This window comes from Vanellus vanellus (assembly GCF_965231255.1).
Source record: "Vanellus vanellus genome assembly, chromosome: 12".
NCBI lineage: Eukaryota > Metazoa > Chordata > Aves > Charadriiformes > Charadriidae > Vanellus > Vanellus vanellus.
In genome coordinates, this window is record NC_138917.1 from 19,390,824 (window position 1) to 19,404,578 (window position 13,755).

Here is a 13,755-nt window from a genome sequence, read left to right on the forward strand (position 1 = left end):
GGCCCCGAGCGCTCCTGGCACGGCCGCTGTCCCTCTCTCCCTCCCTCCCGCGGCTGCAGGGCTACGCTGGCCGGGGGGGGGGAAGGGGGGCAAGATGGTGGGTGCCGTGATTCCCCCCCCAAGTCAAATTTGGATTGTGTTTAAAAAAGATAAGAGAGGGAAGAGGGGGGGGGGGGGGAGAGAGACCAACCGCAACGCGTCTCCGGTCTCTGCCTTTGACGCGCATCACAGCACAACATTAAAACAACATGAAACAAGTGCCGGGAGCGGGCGCGGGGCGCGGGGCGCTGCCTGCTCCTGCCGCCGCTGCCTGCTCCTGCCGGCAGGGCCGTGACGTCACCCCGCTCCTCGCCCACCGATGAACGCTAAAGACCTATAGAGCAGAAAATAATACAACAAGCAAGCTCCGTATCTTGCAAGCCCTACGTGATTTTCCCCCCCCTCTTTGAAAAAGCCCCTTTGCACTTAAAAGTCTCTATACATGTGGGGTGGCTTTTTAAACTCTCTCTATACAAACATATTTATTAAGAGCGATGGGAAGTGGGGGGTAGCCTATTTTTTTAATCCAGGCACCAACCCCCACCCCCCCGCCTCAGATGTCTGGCTGCTTTTCTTAAGTGCAATCATCTATAATTGAGAAAAAAAAAAAAAAAAAGCCATACGTGGAAATGTGTGTGTGAGAAGGTGCATCTTGAAGCAGGGTTTAGTTACAATCGATCTTGGGGGGAAAATATTGCCTATGGTCCAAAAATAAGGAGCAACTATGTCCTTCTCTCAGTTCGGATACCCCTACAGCACCACTTCACAGGTAAGGCGAGTGAGCAGCACTCACTTTTGTTCAGATTCTGCTGCTGCTGTCCAGATGTCTTGTTCCCCCTCCCTTTTTTTCTTCCCTTTCCCTTACTTAGAGTCTTTTTTTAAAAGGGCACATCTGGAGCCCTTTTTTAAAAAATGTGCGTGTGTGTTTATGTCTCGTTTGTGTTGTGTTAGACTTAAACCAATAACTCTCAGCGTGCACAGCAAAGGCGTTTAGGAAACCGGTAATTCCTCCTCCCCCCCCCTCCTCCTTCCACTGTTCAGTTTTAAGTGCAACAAACAAATAAATACATAAATCCCGGCTGCGACCGCTTTCCCAGCCCGCGGAGCTGCCCCGCGGAGCGGCCGCGGCGCCCGGGCACCTGCGGAGGGTGTGCGGGCAGGGGGGGACCGCGGCTCGGCGGGCGCGGGATTTCACCGGCGTTTCCGCGGAACCGGGCTGTGCCGTTTTCCCCACCCTTCCTCCCCGGGTCGGTCCTTTTCCTGTGTTTTATTAGGATCTGTCGGGAGGGTTTTTTTTTCCCCCATACGATTTCCGAGGGACACCCCCCACCCACACCCACACCAACGCACCCTATATTAACTAAGTCGTCTCTATACCGTACCTCGAGTCACGATTTATTTGGGTGGAATTATTTATACACCGTAATCACTGCAAGATGTGCCTCCCTCGCTTGGGAAGTTAACTGTCCCCTTGAACTTATTGAAATCAAATGCCTTCGATTGCGTTAGCTGACATATTTATTGCTTTGTCTATTGTCAAATTAACTGTAATCGCAACTTCTTGCCTTTAAATCAATGCAAACGGGCCGAGCGGGGACGGGAAGGAAGGAGCCGGACGGATCTTTTGCCATTTTCGAGAGCAATTATTTCCTTAAACTTTTGCCTGCTTGATTAATCGTGGCCCCTTCCCAAGGGCTCCCGCTTCCCATTCCGTTTATTTTCCGGTTTCTATAATTAGTTGCTCCAGTCCGGGCTCCCTATCCCCCTCCTCACCCACCCCCCCGCCCCCCCCTCCCCACACACACACACACACACACCAGACGCGCACACGCTTCTAAATTCCCCCCGATGGGGCTTCCTCGACAGTCACCCGGCGCCGTCCCGCTCTCTCCTCTCCTCTCCGCAGTTTTTCGTCCCCGCCAGCCCCAGCACGACCTGCTGCGAGGCCGCACCCCGCTCCGGGCCGGATGCCTCCTCGGCGCCGGCCGCCGCCTCCCTCTGCTGCTCCCCGTACGAGAGCCGGCTGCTGGCGCCCGGCCGCGCCGAGCTCAATGCGGCGCTGGGCATGTACGGCGCCCCGTACGCCGCCGGCCAGGGCTACGGCAACTACCTGCCCTACAGCGCCGAGCCCGCCGCGCTCTACACCGCGCTGGTGAGTGCCACCCGCCCGGGAGCGCACCGGTGGGGTCGGAGGGGGGTGGGTGGAGGGGGGGTGTGTGCAACAGGCGGCAAACTTCGTGGTTAGCGGTCGGGGGTCGGGGCGGGGGGGCCGGCGAAGGACGCGGGAGCGGCGCCGTCCCGTGGCGGGGGGTGAAGGGGGCGGCGGGGTTCCCCTCCTGCTCGACGCCAAACGCCGCCGCTTCCCTTGCAGAACCCCCAGTATGAAATCAAGGACGGCGCCGGCACGTTGCACTCGGGAATCGCGCAGCCCGCTGCCTACTACTCCTACGATCATTCCTTGGGGCAGTACCAGTACGACAGGTAAAACCCCTTTGATCAGCGCCCGGCAGCATTAGCATCCCCCTGCGAGGCGGCGGCCGACATCAAACGGCGGGGGCGGAGGGGGAGGGGGGGGTCCGACCTGACACACGTTGTACAAAAGAAACGAGGCGCCCCGGGAGCACCAGTCAGCTAAAATCAAACTTCGTCGGAGATGGCAGGCGGGCAGGGGCAGGCGGGCGGACGGGCAGGGCCACACCGGCCTGCGGCGGGGCCAGGCCGGGGGTCTCCCACCGACCCCCCACCCCCTCCTAACCGTCTCCCGGCAGGTACGGGACGGTGGATTTCAGTGGTTCGGCCAGACGTAAAAACGCAACGCGAGAGACGACGAGCACCCTCAAGACCTGGTTGTATGAGCACCGCAAAAACCCCTACCCCACCAAAGGAGAGAAAATCATGCTGGCCATCATCACCAAAATGACCCTGACGCAAGTGTCCACTTGGTTTGCTAACGCCAGAAGGAGGCTCAAGAAAGAAAACAAAATGACCTGGTCTCCCAAGAACAAAGCGGGGGAAGAGAGGAAAGAAGAAACCCCGCGGGAAGAGGAGGAATACGGTGCGGACAGTGAAGGCAGAGGTAGGCAGGAGAGGCGGGACGGGCGCCTCGAAGTAGCTCGAAGTGGCCGTCGATTTCGAGCCCCCTCCCCGACTTCCCCCCACCCGCACTAACGTCCTGCCGCCCTCCCCGCCCCGCTGTGTGTCCGAGCAGAGCAGAAGAGCTGCAAGGAGGACAAGGAGCTGCGGTTCAGCGACCTGGACGACCTGGAGGAGGAGGAGGAAGAGGAGGAGGAGGAGGAAGAGGCGGGGAAGCCGGAGAAGGGCCGGGCCAGCTCCCTGCAGGAAGCCCCCAGCCTCGGCGCGGCGCTGCCCGAGGCTCCGCGGAGCGACTGCAGCCTGCCCGGCCCCTTCCGCGCCTTTCCCTGCACCAAGGCCCCCGCCGCGGACTTCGCCCCCTCCACCCTGCCCGGCCCGCCGCCGCCCTACGCCCCCGCGGAGAAGCCGCGCATCTGGTCGCTGGCGCGCACCGCCGGGGCCAGCGCTGCGCGCAGGGGCAGCCCCGAGGGCCGCGGCGCGGAGGGGGGCGGCGGCGCGGCGGGGGAGCTGCCCCTGCCCGCTAAGGCCTTCCGGAGCTCCGCTTTCAACCTGCAGCCGCTCCCGCGGAGCTGCGCGTCCCACCGCGCCCTGGGGGAGCCGTGCCAGTACGCGGCAGCGGGCGAAGGTACCCGCGGCGGCGGGGCCGCGGGGACGGGGGGAACGGCGGGCCGGGCCGGGACACAGGGCGCGGCGTGAGCCCGCCTTCGCGCTGACACCCCCTTTCCCCCCCCCCCCCCTCCGCCGCCGGGCCCGGCGCGGCCGCGGCGTCGAGCCGTGCCCAGGTGTCGGGCGGGCTGCGGCCGAGGCCACCCCCATCCCCGGGGGTGCAGACTCCGAGGCTTCCCCGCTGGAGGCGAGCGGGCAGGGGGAGGGCGACGGGGCCGGGCCGGGCCCACGGCGAGCCGCTTGTGTCTGTGCAGGCTTCGGACGGGGCGCCAAAGGCGGCCCGGGAGGCGCCGAGCTGGGCGGGACCTGCCTGGACAGGCTGCGGACGGCGTTCCGGCCGGTGCTGCGGAGGTGAGGTAGGTAACGGGCCGGCTACCGGGGCCGACCTCGCACGAAGCTCAAAGCCCGCCCGGCCGGCCCCGGGACACCGGAGCGCCTCCGACCTGGGAGCGCCTCCGACCTGGGAGCGCAGCCCCAGGGCCGCCGCCCTGTCCCGCTTCCGGAGCGCCCGAGCGCGGCCCCAGGGAGGGTCGGCGGGGCCCGGCAGGTACCGGATCCCACCCGGGAAACGCTCATCACCGCTTCTCCCTCCCGTAGGGCCGCCCGCCCCTTCCTGAGCGCTGGCGACGGGGCTCCGGCTGCAGCGAAGATCTCGGCTTAAGACAACGAAAGGAACTTCTCCGCTGGCCGGCGATGGGCCCCCCCGGCCCCGCAGGCACGGCCCGCGGCTCTGCCCGCCCTGCCCTCGCCGGGGACACGGCCCGCCGCGGCACAACGTGCTGCTCACATGGGGGCCGAGGGGCGCGGAGGGCGGAGCGGCCGCGCCCGCGGGACCGGCGCCCCCCCCGCCGCCCACCTGCCGTTTGTTCAACACCCCTCATTAACGTCTTTGCCAAAAAGAAAAAAAAAAGAAAAAAAAAATCAATAACTTCTCTTTTTTTCCCCCACGTCGCGGTTTGGTTTTTCCTTTTCCTCCCAAACCTGCGCCCCGCTCCGCCAAGGTGCGTCCGTTCGCGGTTGCTCCGCGCCGTCGAGGAGGAGGAGGAGCGGCGCAGGCTACGCCGGGCTGTGTATTTCCCGTCGCTGTACATAGATACCCCTGAAAGTATTTTTCAGAATCTCTAATTAACACGGATGAGCTGAACGCCGCGAAGCCGTCCAGTGACCCCGGCGGCTCTTCAGCCAGGAGCCAGCACAGCGGCGGCCCCCGGCCCGCCCCGGTCACCCGCCGCCCGCCCCGGGGCACGGCCGGGGCACCCCCGGGCAGCGGGTGGCGACCGGGCGGCGAAGTAGGACGTTGTTAGTGGGTCACCGCCGCCAGTCAGTGAAAAGAGCAGTGCTGCACTTTACAGGACAGCCGAGAAAGGGAAACCGTATCTCTGCATTATTTCTGTTTAATTAAAAGTGTCATCAAACACTTTGTGTTCAGACTAATAAACCAAGCAGGGATGAGGAAAGAATGTTTCTTTGTTCCTGTCTCTAGAAGCAGTGGCAATAATTTAAATTAATAACTGTGGTAATTAAGAGGTCATCTATAGATCAACCCGATACCTGCTACTTCCAAGTTCACCGGGGTCAACATTTACACTAAGTCATTTGTGGTCAATAGAGTCCAATGAATTCTGCCTTAATAAATCAGGGAAATCAATCTTGAATATCGAGTAGATTTCTATATGTTTACCAAAGGCTACTAAGACAAGTGGGGCTACAGAGATGGGAGTCCCCTGGGTTGGCCACCAGAGAAGCAGCTCGTAGGGGAAAGGAGAGGCTGCGGGTCAACATGGGGAGAGGTGGCGGGGGCTGTCCCCGGCCTCGGCCCCTCCCGGGCTGGGCAGCGGAGCAGCCCCGGGCTGCGGGGCACCTGTCAAAGGCGGCAAACTTTGTCAGGCTTTGCAGGGGCCAGGGCGGGAGAGCGCGGGGGGGTAAGCGTATACGAGGGCCAGCGGGCAACGGAACGGCCGGGAGCGGGGCTGGGGCCGGCCGGGAGCCCCGCTGCAGACGCCCGGCCACGGGGCTTTCCCGCGCTCCGGAGTAGTGCTGGGCGAGCGGCGGCACAGAAACTGCAGTCTGTTGCAGTGACCCGCAGCTTAGAGTAGGGGAAATTAAGCTGCGAAAAGATAAACATTATTTCAAGTCGGATTTGAAGGATTAGGACTTGTAATAAAGAGTATTAGGCCCGTTCGAAAGGTTCTTGCAAGGCGACTTCCCCCCCCTCCTCTCCCACCGGAGGGGACAGGTATTATCTGCCCTGGGAACAAAGCGCAGGTTCCCCACGCGTGTCCGCAGCGGCCGGGCCCCGCTCCGCTCCCCGCCGTGTCCCGGCCGCCTCTGCCCAGCGCGCAGGGGAGCGACCCGGCTCCCTCGGGCGCCGCTTGCCCGGCGGCTCGGGGAGAGGCTCCCCGGGGCGGCAGCTCTGCGGCGGCCTCCTGGGCTGCCCACGGTGGACGAAACCTGCACGGCCCCCGCGGCCCGGGGGCGGCCAGGAGCTGCCGGCTCTGCCCGCGGCCCTGGTGCCCGCCAGCTCCACGGGAGCGCCCGAAGGAGCCGCGAAGCCCCCGGGAGTGGTTAATTAGTCGGGTGCAGGCTTTGGGGTCTTTCTAAGGCAGGCACGAAGGTAACCTCCAGGGAATCTTAAGACATTTATTTTTTATTTATTACTTTTACTCCCCTTTTATTAAAGGTCAAGTGAGCGAGATGCAGATTATCCCGCCCGCCCAGGACTCCTCTGCAATCTGTCACGCCGGCAAGATATGTATCGCAAATCTCTCAAAATATAATCTCCGGGAATCATATTCCGAATACTGTTTTGATTAAAAACCAGAGTGGGGATTGATGAAGAACTAATACCGGGAGCGGAGCCTACGAGCGCCCCGGCAAAGAACTAAAATAACGGGCTCGCCCGGGTGTCACAGCAACAAACTCAGCGCCTCCAATACCGTAATAAACATATTTAACCCGTCTTCTGGCTGGGCTTTGCTACGAGCTGGGCTTTTTAATGCTGCCGAGCTCTGGGAAGAGAATTCGGGTTGTCCGGCGGAGCAGGGGCAGCGCGGCCCCGCAGCCCGCCGTTTGACGGGAACCGGGAGCCCGCTCCTCCGGGACAGGTCGGGGAGACGGGGCCGGTACCAGCTCCCCCCGGCCCGGCCCGCCGCCGGCGACAGCACCCCTCGCCCTCCGCCCACCCGGCGCGCCAGGTGCGGACCCCGCTCCCCACCCCCCCATTTCGTTATTAAGGGCCGGGTCCCCCCTTTCCCTCAGCCCGCTGGGACGCGCCTGGCACCGGCTGCGCCCCCGCCCCCCCCAGCCCCGCATCGCCCCCCAATTAGCAGCGGCGGGGACAGGAGGTGGTGGTGGGGGCAGGAGCGGCTCTGATTGACGCGTCCCCCGCTGGGGTGGGAAGTTTCTAAAACAAAGTTGCCGGGCTAATGGCCCGGGCTAATGGCCCGGAGCGGGGGCGGCGGGGCCGCGCACACTCCACTGCGCCCGCTCAAAGGCAGCGCGACCGCGGGGCCGCCGCCGCCGCCGCCGCGCTCGCTAATGAAGTTTTGTCAAAGACAATTACGGGCTCGGCGGGGGCAGAAGGCCGCGATGAAAAGGCGGCTTTGTGCGGCCGAGACGGCGCGGCTCCCCCAGGCACCCCCGGCTCTTCCTGCGCCCCGGCGGTGACCCCCGAGCCCGGCCCCGCTCCCCGCGGGGGCAGCGGCCCCGGTGCCCGGCTCCCAGGTAAAGGCAGAGACGGGCCGGTACGGCAGTAAGCCTCCCGGAGCTCGGGTTTATCAGCCTGATGTACGCACGAGAGAAGCAGCCCCGCAAAGCGGAGGGCTGAGATAACGGGCATCCCATGCCCAGCCCGCCTCTCCACACCCGCACACCTTCGAGTGAGGGGGTTCTGCCCCCTCTTCCCCCGCAGCCGGGCAGCGGATTCCTGCCTTAGCGGTGGTGCATTCAGCACCTGGGAGAATCCATCAGAAAACTGGCCACCGAGCTGGCAAAAACTGTTTAAATATACACCGGTGACACATGAAATGAGGGTCTTGGACTGCGGCTGCCTTCAGCTGCAGCTGGGCGGACAGCAGGCGTGGAAGAGCTGGACGTTAACCATCTTTCACCACCTTCCCCACGCTCCCAGCACCGGTGCTGTCCTCCCATCTCTGTCCTCGGTCACCTGCTCCCAGCATTTCACCTCCCTGCCATCCCCAGCCAACACGGGCAGCACAAAACACACTGGTGCTCACCTAGAGAGCACGGGGAAGCCTTCAGGTTCATGAGAAGGTCTGGACAACACAAGTAAACCGCTCAGATCTGTGCTTCCCAGCCCTCTGAAGCACAATCCTCTTTTCAGGACCATAGGAGAGAGGAAACCTTCCTTTATTCCCACACCAGCACATGAGGAGAGTGTCCTTGACACTGAAATGGTCTCAGACCCCTCCACCTCAGCTGGCTGGTACTTGACTGTCCCCTTAAACAGCTGTGCTGTCCCCCTACAGGTTTCCCATCCCACATCAAAGGGATGATTTTTACTGGCCTTGCAGCAGCAAAAGCCTTGGAGAACACTCTTCAAAGGTGGCTACAGCAGAACTGTTAGCATTATGTGGCTATCGGGGTTATGAAGCAATGGATTGGAGCAATTAGTTCAAAATGATCTCAAAAGCTGCACAAGCAGCTCTCCAAGCCAGGTGTTATTCCAGGATCAAAGCATCTGTTAGGGGAAAATAATTTCTGCCATTGTATTGCCTTTTTTTTTTTTTTACCTACTGTTCATCTGAAAATAAATTACAGGCCAGAACAGGTGGATAACATTCTGGAATGATTTAATGATTTATTTAATCTGGATTCTCTTTCAATCTACTTAGCAGGATGAATACTGTTTTTTTTTTAGCCTGAATCCAAAAGCCAGGCTTTTCATCTAAAGAAAAGAAAACACCCTAATACACCGCTCTGCTGCTGTCAAGGTGTACTCCCCACCGCCATTAGTAACCCAGCGGTAATGTTTGCCCTGCTGAAGGGCCAGAGGGGAAAACCTCAAGAAAACCAAGCAGATTTTCATTTTCTTTCCTTCCTTGCCATCTTCCTAGTGCTTTAGATGTTACCTGCCCTTCCTGGGACAGTGTCAGGATAATAAAATAACTGATTGCAGCGTTCAATCCCTGCTCCTTAAATATTAATATGCGCAGGTTTAAGAACTAAGGCGACTGCTCTCTGGCTTTCCCTCTTGTTAGGACAGCTCTGTGTTCCACTGATTGGGAGAGCAACTGGGGCACTGGAGCCTGAACGGACACACTAGAGACTTCTGCTGCAGACACCTACGGATCCGCTGACAGGGAGTGAGCCCAGGAGCCATTCTTTCAGGCACATTCACCCAAGGCTGGCACCCTGTTCCTCTCGAGCAGACCCTAACGTGAGACTTTCCTTCTTGAGTACATATGGTTTTGCTCAAGAGGGGTTGGCGAAATCATTGCCCTCTTACTCAGATGTGAATTTCTGATGTTTGGTTTCAGCTGGAATACAGTATTTTATGGGAATGATACTCTCAGGACCCGAGAAATGCTGAAATTCATGGGATAACTCCCTGGATGGCTGGGTTTGGTGCTCTGGTCCCACCGGAGTGGCAAAGCAGATGTGCAGAGAGTGACAGGGGCAGACAAAATGCTTTTAGATAGGGGGAAGGTTACAGCATATAGGAGGGGCTGTAGTTACCACTGCCAGGATGTTTCCCACTCTTGTGCCTGTCCACTTTAGCTTAATGGGCTAAAGTAAGGTAAACAGGTCTTAAACTTGCTTTAAATCAATCAGACTCAGTATGTGATGTGCACCAGCAAAACTATATTGGGGGGAGGAATTTGTTGGCTTTTTAAAACTCAGCACAGCTCTAAGTGTGAGTTTGCTACTAGGCAAGTCCTGAGTTCAGGCCGCGGCACCAGCTCATTCACTAAGAGGCATATTTGGAAGAATTTCTGCACTACCAGACAAGACAGCCAGGCTGGTGAATCTGCCAGGGCCTCCCTCCCCAGACTGCCTGGGGTGGCAGAGAAGGGACTTGGCACAATTACCTGTCAGCCCTCCCAGTGAAGGGTAGGTATTCTTGGCCACACAGGCCATTCAGAAAAACAGGCCCACAAGAACTGGCATGCAGAGTAAAAGTGAAACATGTGAAAGCTAACTCCAGGTTTTAACCAAAAATATAACAGTACAGGTTCCTCCACCAGACTAGGATGACTCATTCAAGTGGATTCACTTCTGAATTTTGAATACACACGTCATCAATGTACAACATCTCAAAGATGCCCTCCACAGCTATCTGCTTAATGAAACGTCTTAAATTTACTGAGCAGCTAAGAAACAAACAGCGACTGGAGCTCCCTGTTGCCACAGCTGATCCCACTGTTGTTCACTACACGTGACAGAAAAACGAAGCATCCGCATCACCGTGCTCAGGTTTGCTCTACACAAACCACGTGAGGCGCAGTGGTAAGTAATGGGTTAGGTGCTCAAGGAATTGGACAACGAGGAACTCTGAGTCAGAAGCCTGCCAGGGATTCAAGCTTCCCAGTTAAATCTTGTTTATCTGACCATGTGCTTCGCAGCTTTGCAGCCACGGGTTGTGATTTTATCCTGGGGAAGTCTGACAAGCTGGTCACCATGCTCAGCAAAACAAGTGCTCCATGTACTGCAGGAGGGTAACTGGCTGCTAGCAGCGCTCAGACTTTCCTGCCGATGCTCTCTTGCAGTGTTCGCAGTGGCAGACCTTTCCTGGAGCTCGGTACTGCATGTGGAGCATGAGCCTCCCTGACGGTGCAGCTGCAGAGCAGCTCCCCAGAGTGAAAAGTGGGTCATTTGTTATACCCGTAGGACAACATGACAAACAAAGCTCTTTTGAGAAGTGTCACTGGCAGCAGAGCTGTGATCGTGAACAATTCTGCTGCAGCATTGTACCAGCAGCAAACCAGTCTTGTAGCCCTTGATCCAAAACCATCAGTGAATAAGGCAGGACAAGCTGATTTTCCTAAGTAATAAGTACACAAGAGGAACAGAAGCAGAAATAACTGCTCCTGCAAGACATGTGATGATATCAGCCCTGGCGGGGTACCACAGCCTGACCATTACCTAACCGAGACCCAGGACGCTGCTGTTCTCAGGGCACTGCTTTATATCCATGAGATCTCTCCTTTGCACCCACAGGAAGATAATTCTGAAATGGCCCAAAGCCGCTGGGGGAGTAGGGAGATGAAGGAGTCTCTGTGAATCACTGCAGCATGACAAAAAGACCCGAAACATGAACAGCCCACACTGCTAAGAAATGAAATGTCAAAATTCTCCCAGAGCAGCTGCAGTTCTGCTGTCCAGTCACCCCCTCAGCGTGTATTTGCCTGTTCTTTCCTAAAGAAAGGCCAAAAGCACTTCAGAATAACCCCGCTATCAGAAGGGAAGGTGGTACCACTGACTCATATTTTTTTCAGGTCTTTTACACTGTACTTTGGCTTCAGCAGCTTCAGTATCAGCAAAGTGTTTCTGTGATGTTACCATTTAAAAGAAGAGATACTCAACCACATTGTGTATGTCATATCAGCAGGTTCCTATTCAAGCATGTGTTTTTGCACCGACCCCTGACATACCATAACCTCCGTGACTACATGATGCAAAGCAGTGGCACACTGCAGCACACACATCACCAGGAGCATGTAAAGCCAACAGTGTGAAAATCACTCCACTAATTCGCCTGGAAAAACAAGCGCCAGCACAACTGAAAGCAGAGGGTCTCTCATCCGCAGGGTCAGTCCCTTCTGCTCCTTTCACTGCTGCTGCTTCCTCCGACGCTGCAGCGACCACCCCCCCCTCGCTCCCCCAGAGTCCCCAGCAGCACGGGACAGGAGTCCCAGCGAAGGGATGTGTCCTTGCAGACAGAGCTGCCTCCTCCTCGAACCACCCCAGCTTATTCTTCCAAGGGCTACGCAACCAGGGGTGTCCCGCAGACCTTTCCGCAAAGGCCTCTCAGCTCAGCAGCTCAGCAGCATTTACCAGTGCTTAACATCCAGTGTGATTTTAAATCTTTAGCTGATATTGCACAGAGATACAGAAAGCTAAAGACTTACAAGAACATAGCACAATTAGGAAATGATAGAAAACAATGGTAGGTAAAAGTTAACATAGACCAGGACAAAGCAGTGTCTATAAAAAATAATAATTTCTTAAAACACGTCAAATCAGTGGTTTTTAAATTAGATGCTCATATGCTAAATATTTCTGTGAACCTTCCGCATTCAGAGAAATGTGGACACTGCAGTCATAGCTGCCTTAGCTGAGGTAGCTTCTACAGGCACTATTTCCAATTTCTCACCGCCTGTCAGAGCAGAGCTGATACACCTTCTGCTTCCATTTCATCGTACCCTTAGTGAGTGCATCTCAGTGGAGACACTATATTCAGGGGCACATCTGCCTATCAAGGATTAAAATTTACCTGTAGAAAAATCAATTGCCAGTAAAACTCTTCAAGTATCCTCTGGAATTCAGAAATGTAACATATATTACTCTTCTCCCTGAACTTTCCCATAAAATACTGGCTTAGTCAGTATTCCGTGGCAGGAAATTAATAAAACTTGTCCTAGTTTCTCTCAATTACAGCAATAATATAACCTCATTTTCTCTTCATAGACATTTAAAACTCGGGCTACAAATATAATACACGGTATTCCGTAAATGAAGCAGATGTAATTACAGTGTGGGAGTGTAGTCTCAGGGACAACTGTACTTAGAGCACAACTCCAAAGGATAATAACAAAGATGGTCTGTAGGTCACTTCTCACCCCAAATCCTGAGGCTGACCGAGGGCTGCACCACCTCCAGCTCCACTCAGCATGGCATTAAGATTGGTTTAACTGGCAAAAGCTTACAAATGACATTTTAAGGGCTGAGGAGAACCAGGACACAGCAATGACCCACTTTGTAGAACCACATGCTCTCTTTGTACAGAGATGCCCAAGTCTCAGACCAAAGGCTCTCCGGAGCGCGATGCAGTGCTCGCCACTCACCGCCCCCTTCACTGCTAACCCTCAGCTCAGGCTGATACAGCTGATAAACCAAGCCTGTTAGAGTGATTACAAAATTAGCACCGCTTGAATTATTAGTTATGAAATTCAGTGCACTATAGTTTTACGCACCACAGTTTTCTAGATGCGCAGTGCTTTCCCCTCCTGGGAAAACTGTGACGAAGTCTAGTGGGGTTTTTCTCTACTATTGTATGGATGTCACTGGAGTTTCATTCCATAGACCTAAATTTCACATCTGTGTTGTTGCTTATGGCAGCCCAAACAGCCCGGTCATGAGTGCAGCAGTCTGTGAAGGGATCTTGAACATCATCTGTCGCATGGTTAGTTCCCTCAGCCTCTCCCCAGAGAAAAGTCTGTGCACACTATTTGTTTTCAGAACACGCTGGTTTCTGTTCTCCAGAATAAAACTTTTGGCCTGATTTCTTATGGAAACAAAGCTCCTATAATCACTGTCGGAGAACACAAACGTCTGCCCAACATTGCATAATTTCTGAAATTGACTGGCGTATCTCAGCCAATCCCTAGCGTGAGGATGTGTGCGCTCTGGCCTCCGCCTCAAATAAATGGAGAAAAAGGTTTCTGCCATCAACAACCAGGACAGTTTCAGAGCTCTCTTCCTTTCTAGAGGAACCCGAAGCAGCTGTGCTCCCGAGGCAGGCAATAGGCCGAAAAGCCTGAAGCCCAGAGGGATTAATCCCGGCCTCGGGGTTGTACTCGTCCCCTGTGGTCACCCCAGCTGGTCAGGAATGGCATGTTTGTTTCTTTTTTCCCCTACATGCAATTGCTACGACTGATCACACAAATCATGGCAGTGATGGGCACAATTGAAAACACAACCCAAAATACATTTTTATACAAACTTGTGATGTGAAATACCAGGGGGGAAAGTATACTTTAAAGGACTAAAATGATT

General features: G+C 56.3%; 1 protein-coding gene across 1 annotated transcript; it reads left to right on the forward strand.

The window, feature by feature from the left end:
- Window positions 1–763: 763 nt before the first annotated feature.
- Window positions 764–4,957, forward strand: IRX6 (iroquois homeobox 6; the record flags this gene model as incomplete). The annotated part of the gene is made up of 7 exons (XM_082489401.1): window positions 764–808; window positions 1,946–2,191; window positions 2,411–2,520; window positions 2,808–3,115; window positions 3,248–3,757; window positions 4,053–4,149; window positions 4,396–4,957. The coding sequence occupies 7 exons, from the start codon at window positions 764–766 to the stop codon at window positions 4,457–4,459; spliced, it is 1,380 nt and encodes a 459-aa protein (XP_082345527.1). The 3' UTR covers window positions 4,460–4,957.
- Window positions 4,958–13,755: the final 8,798 nt, after the last annotated feature.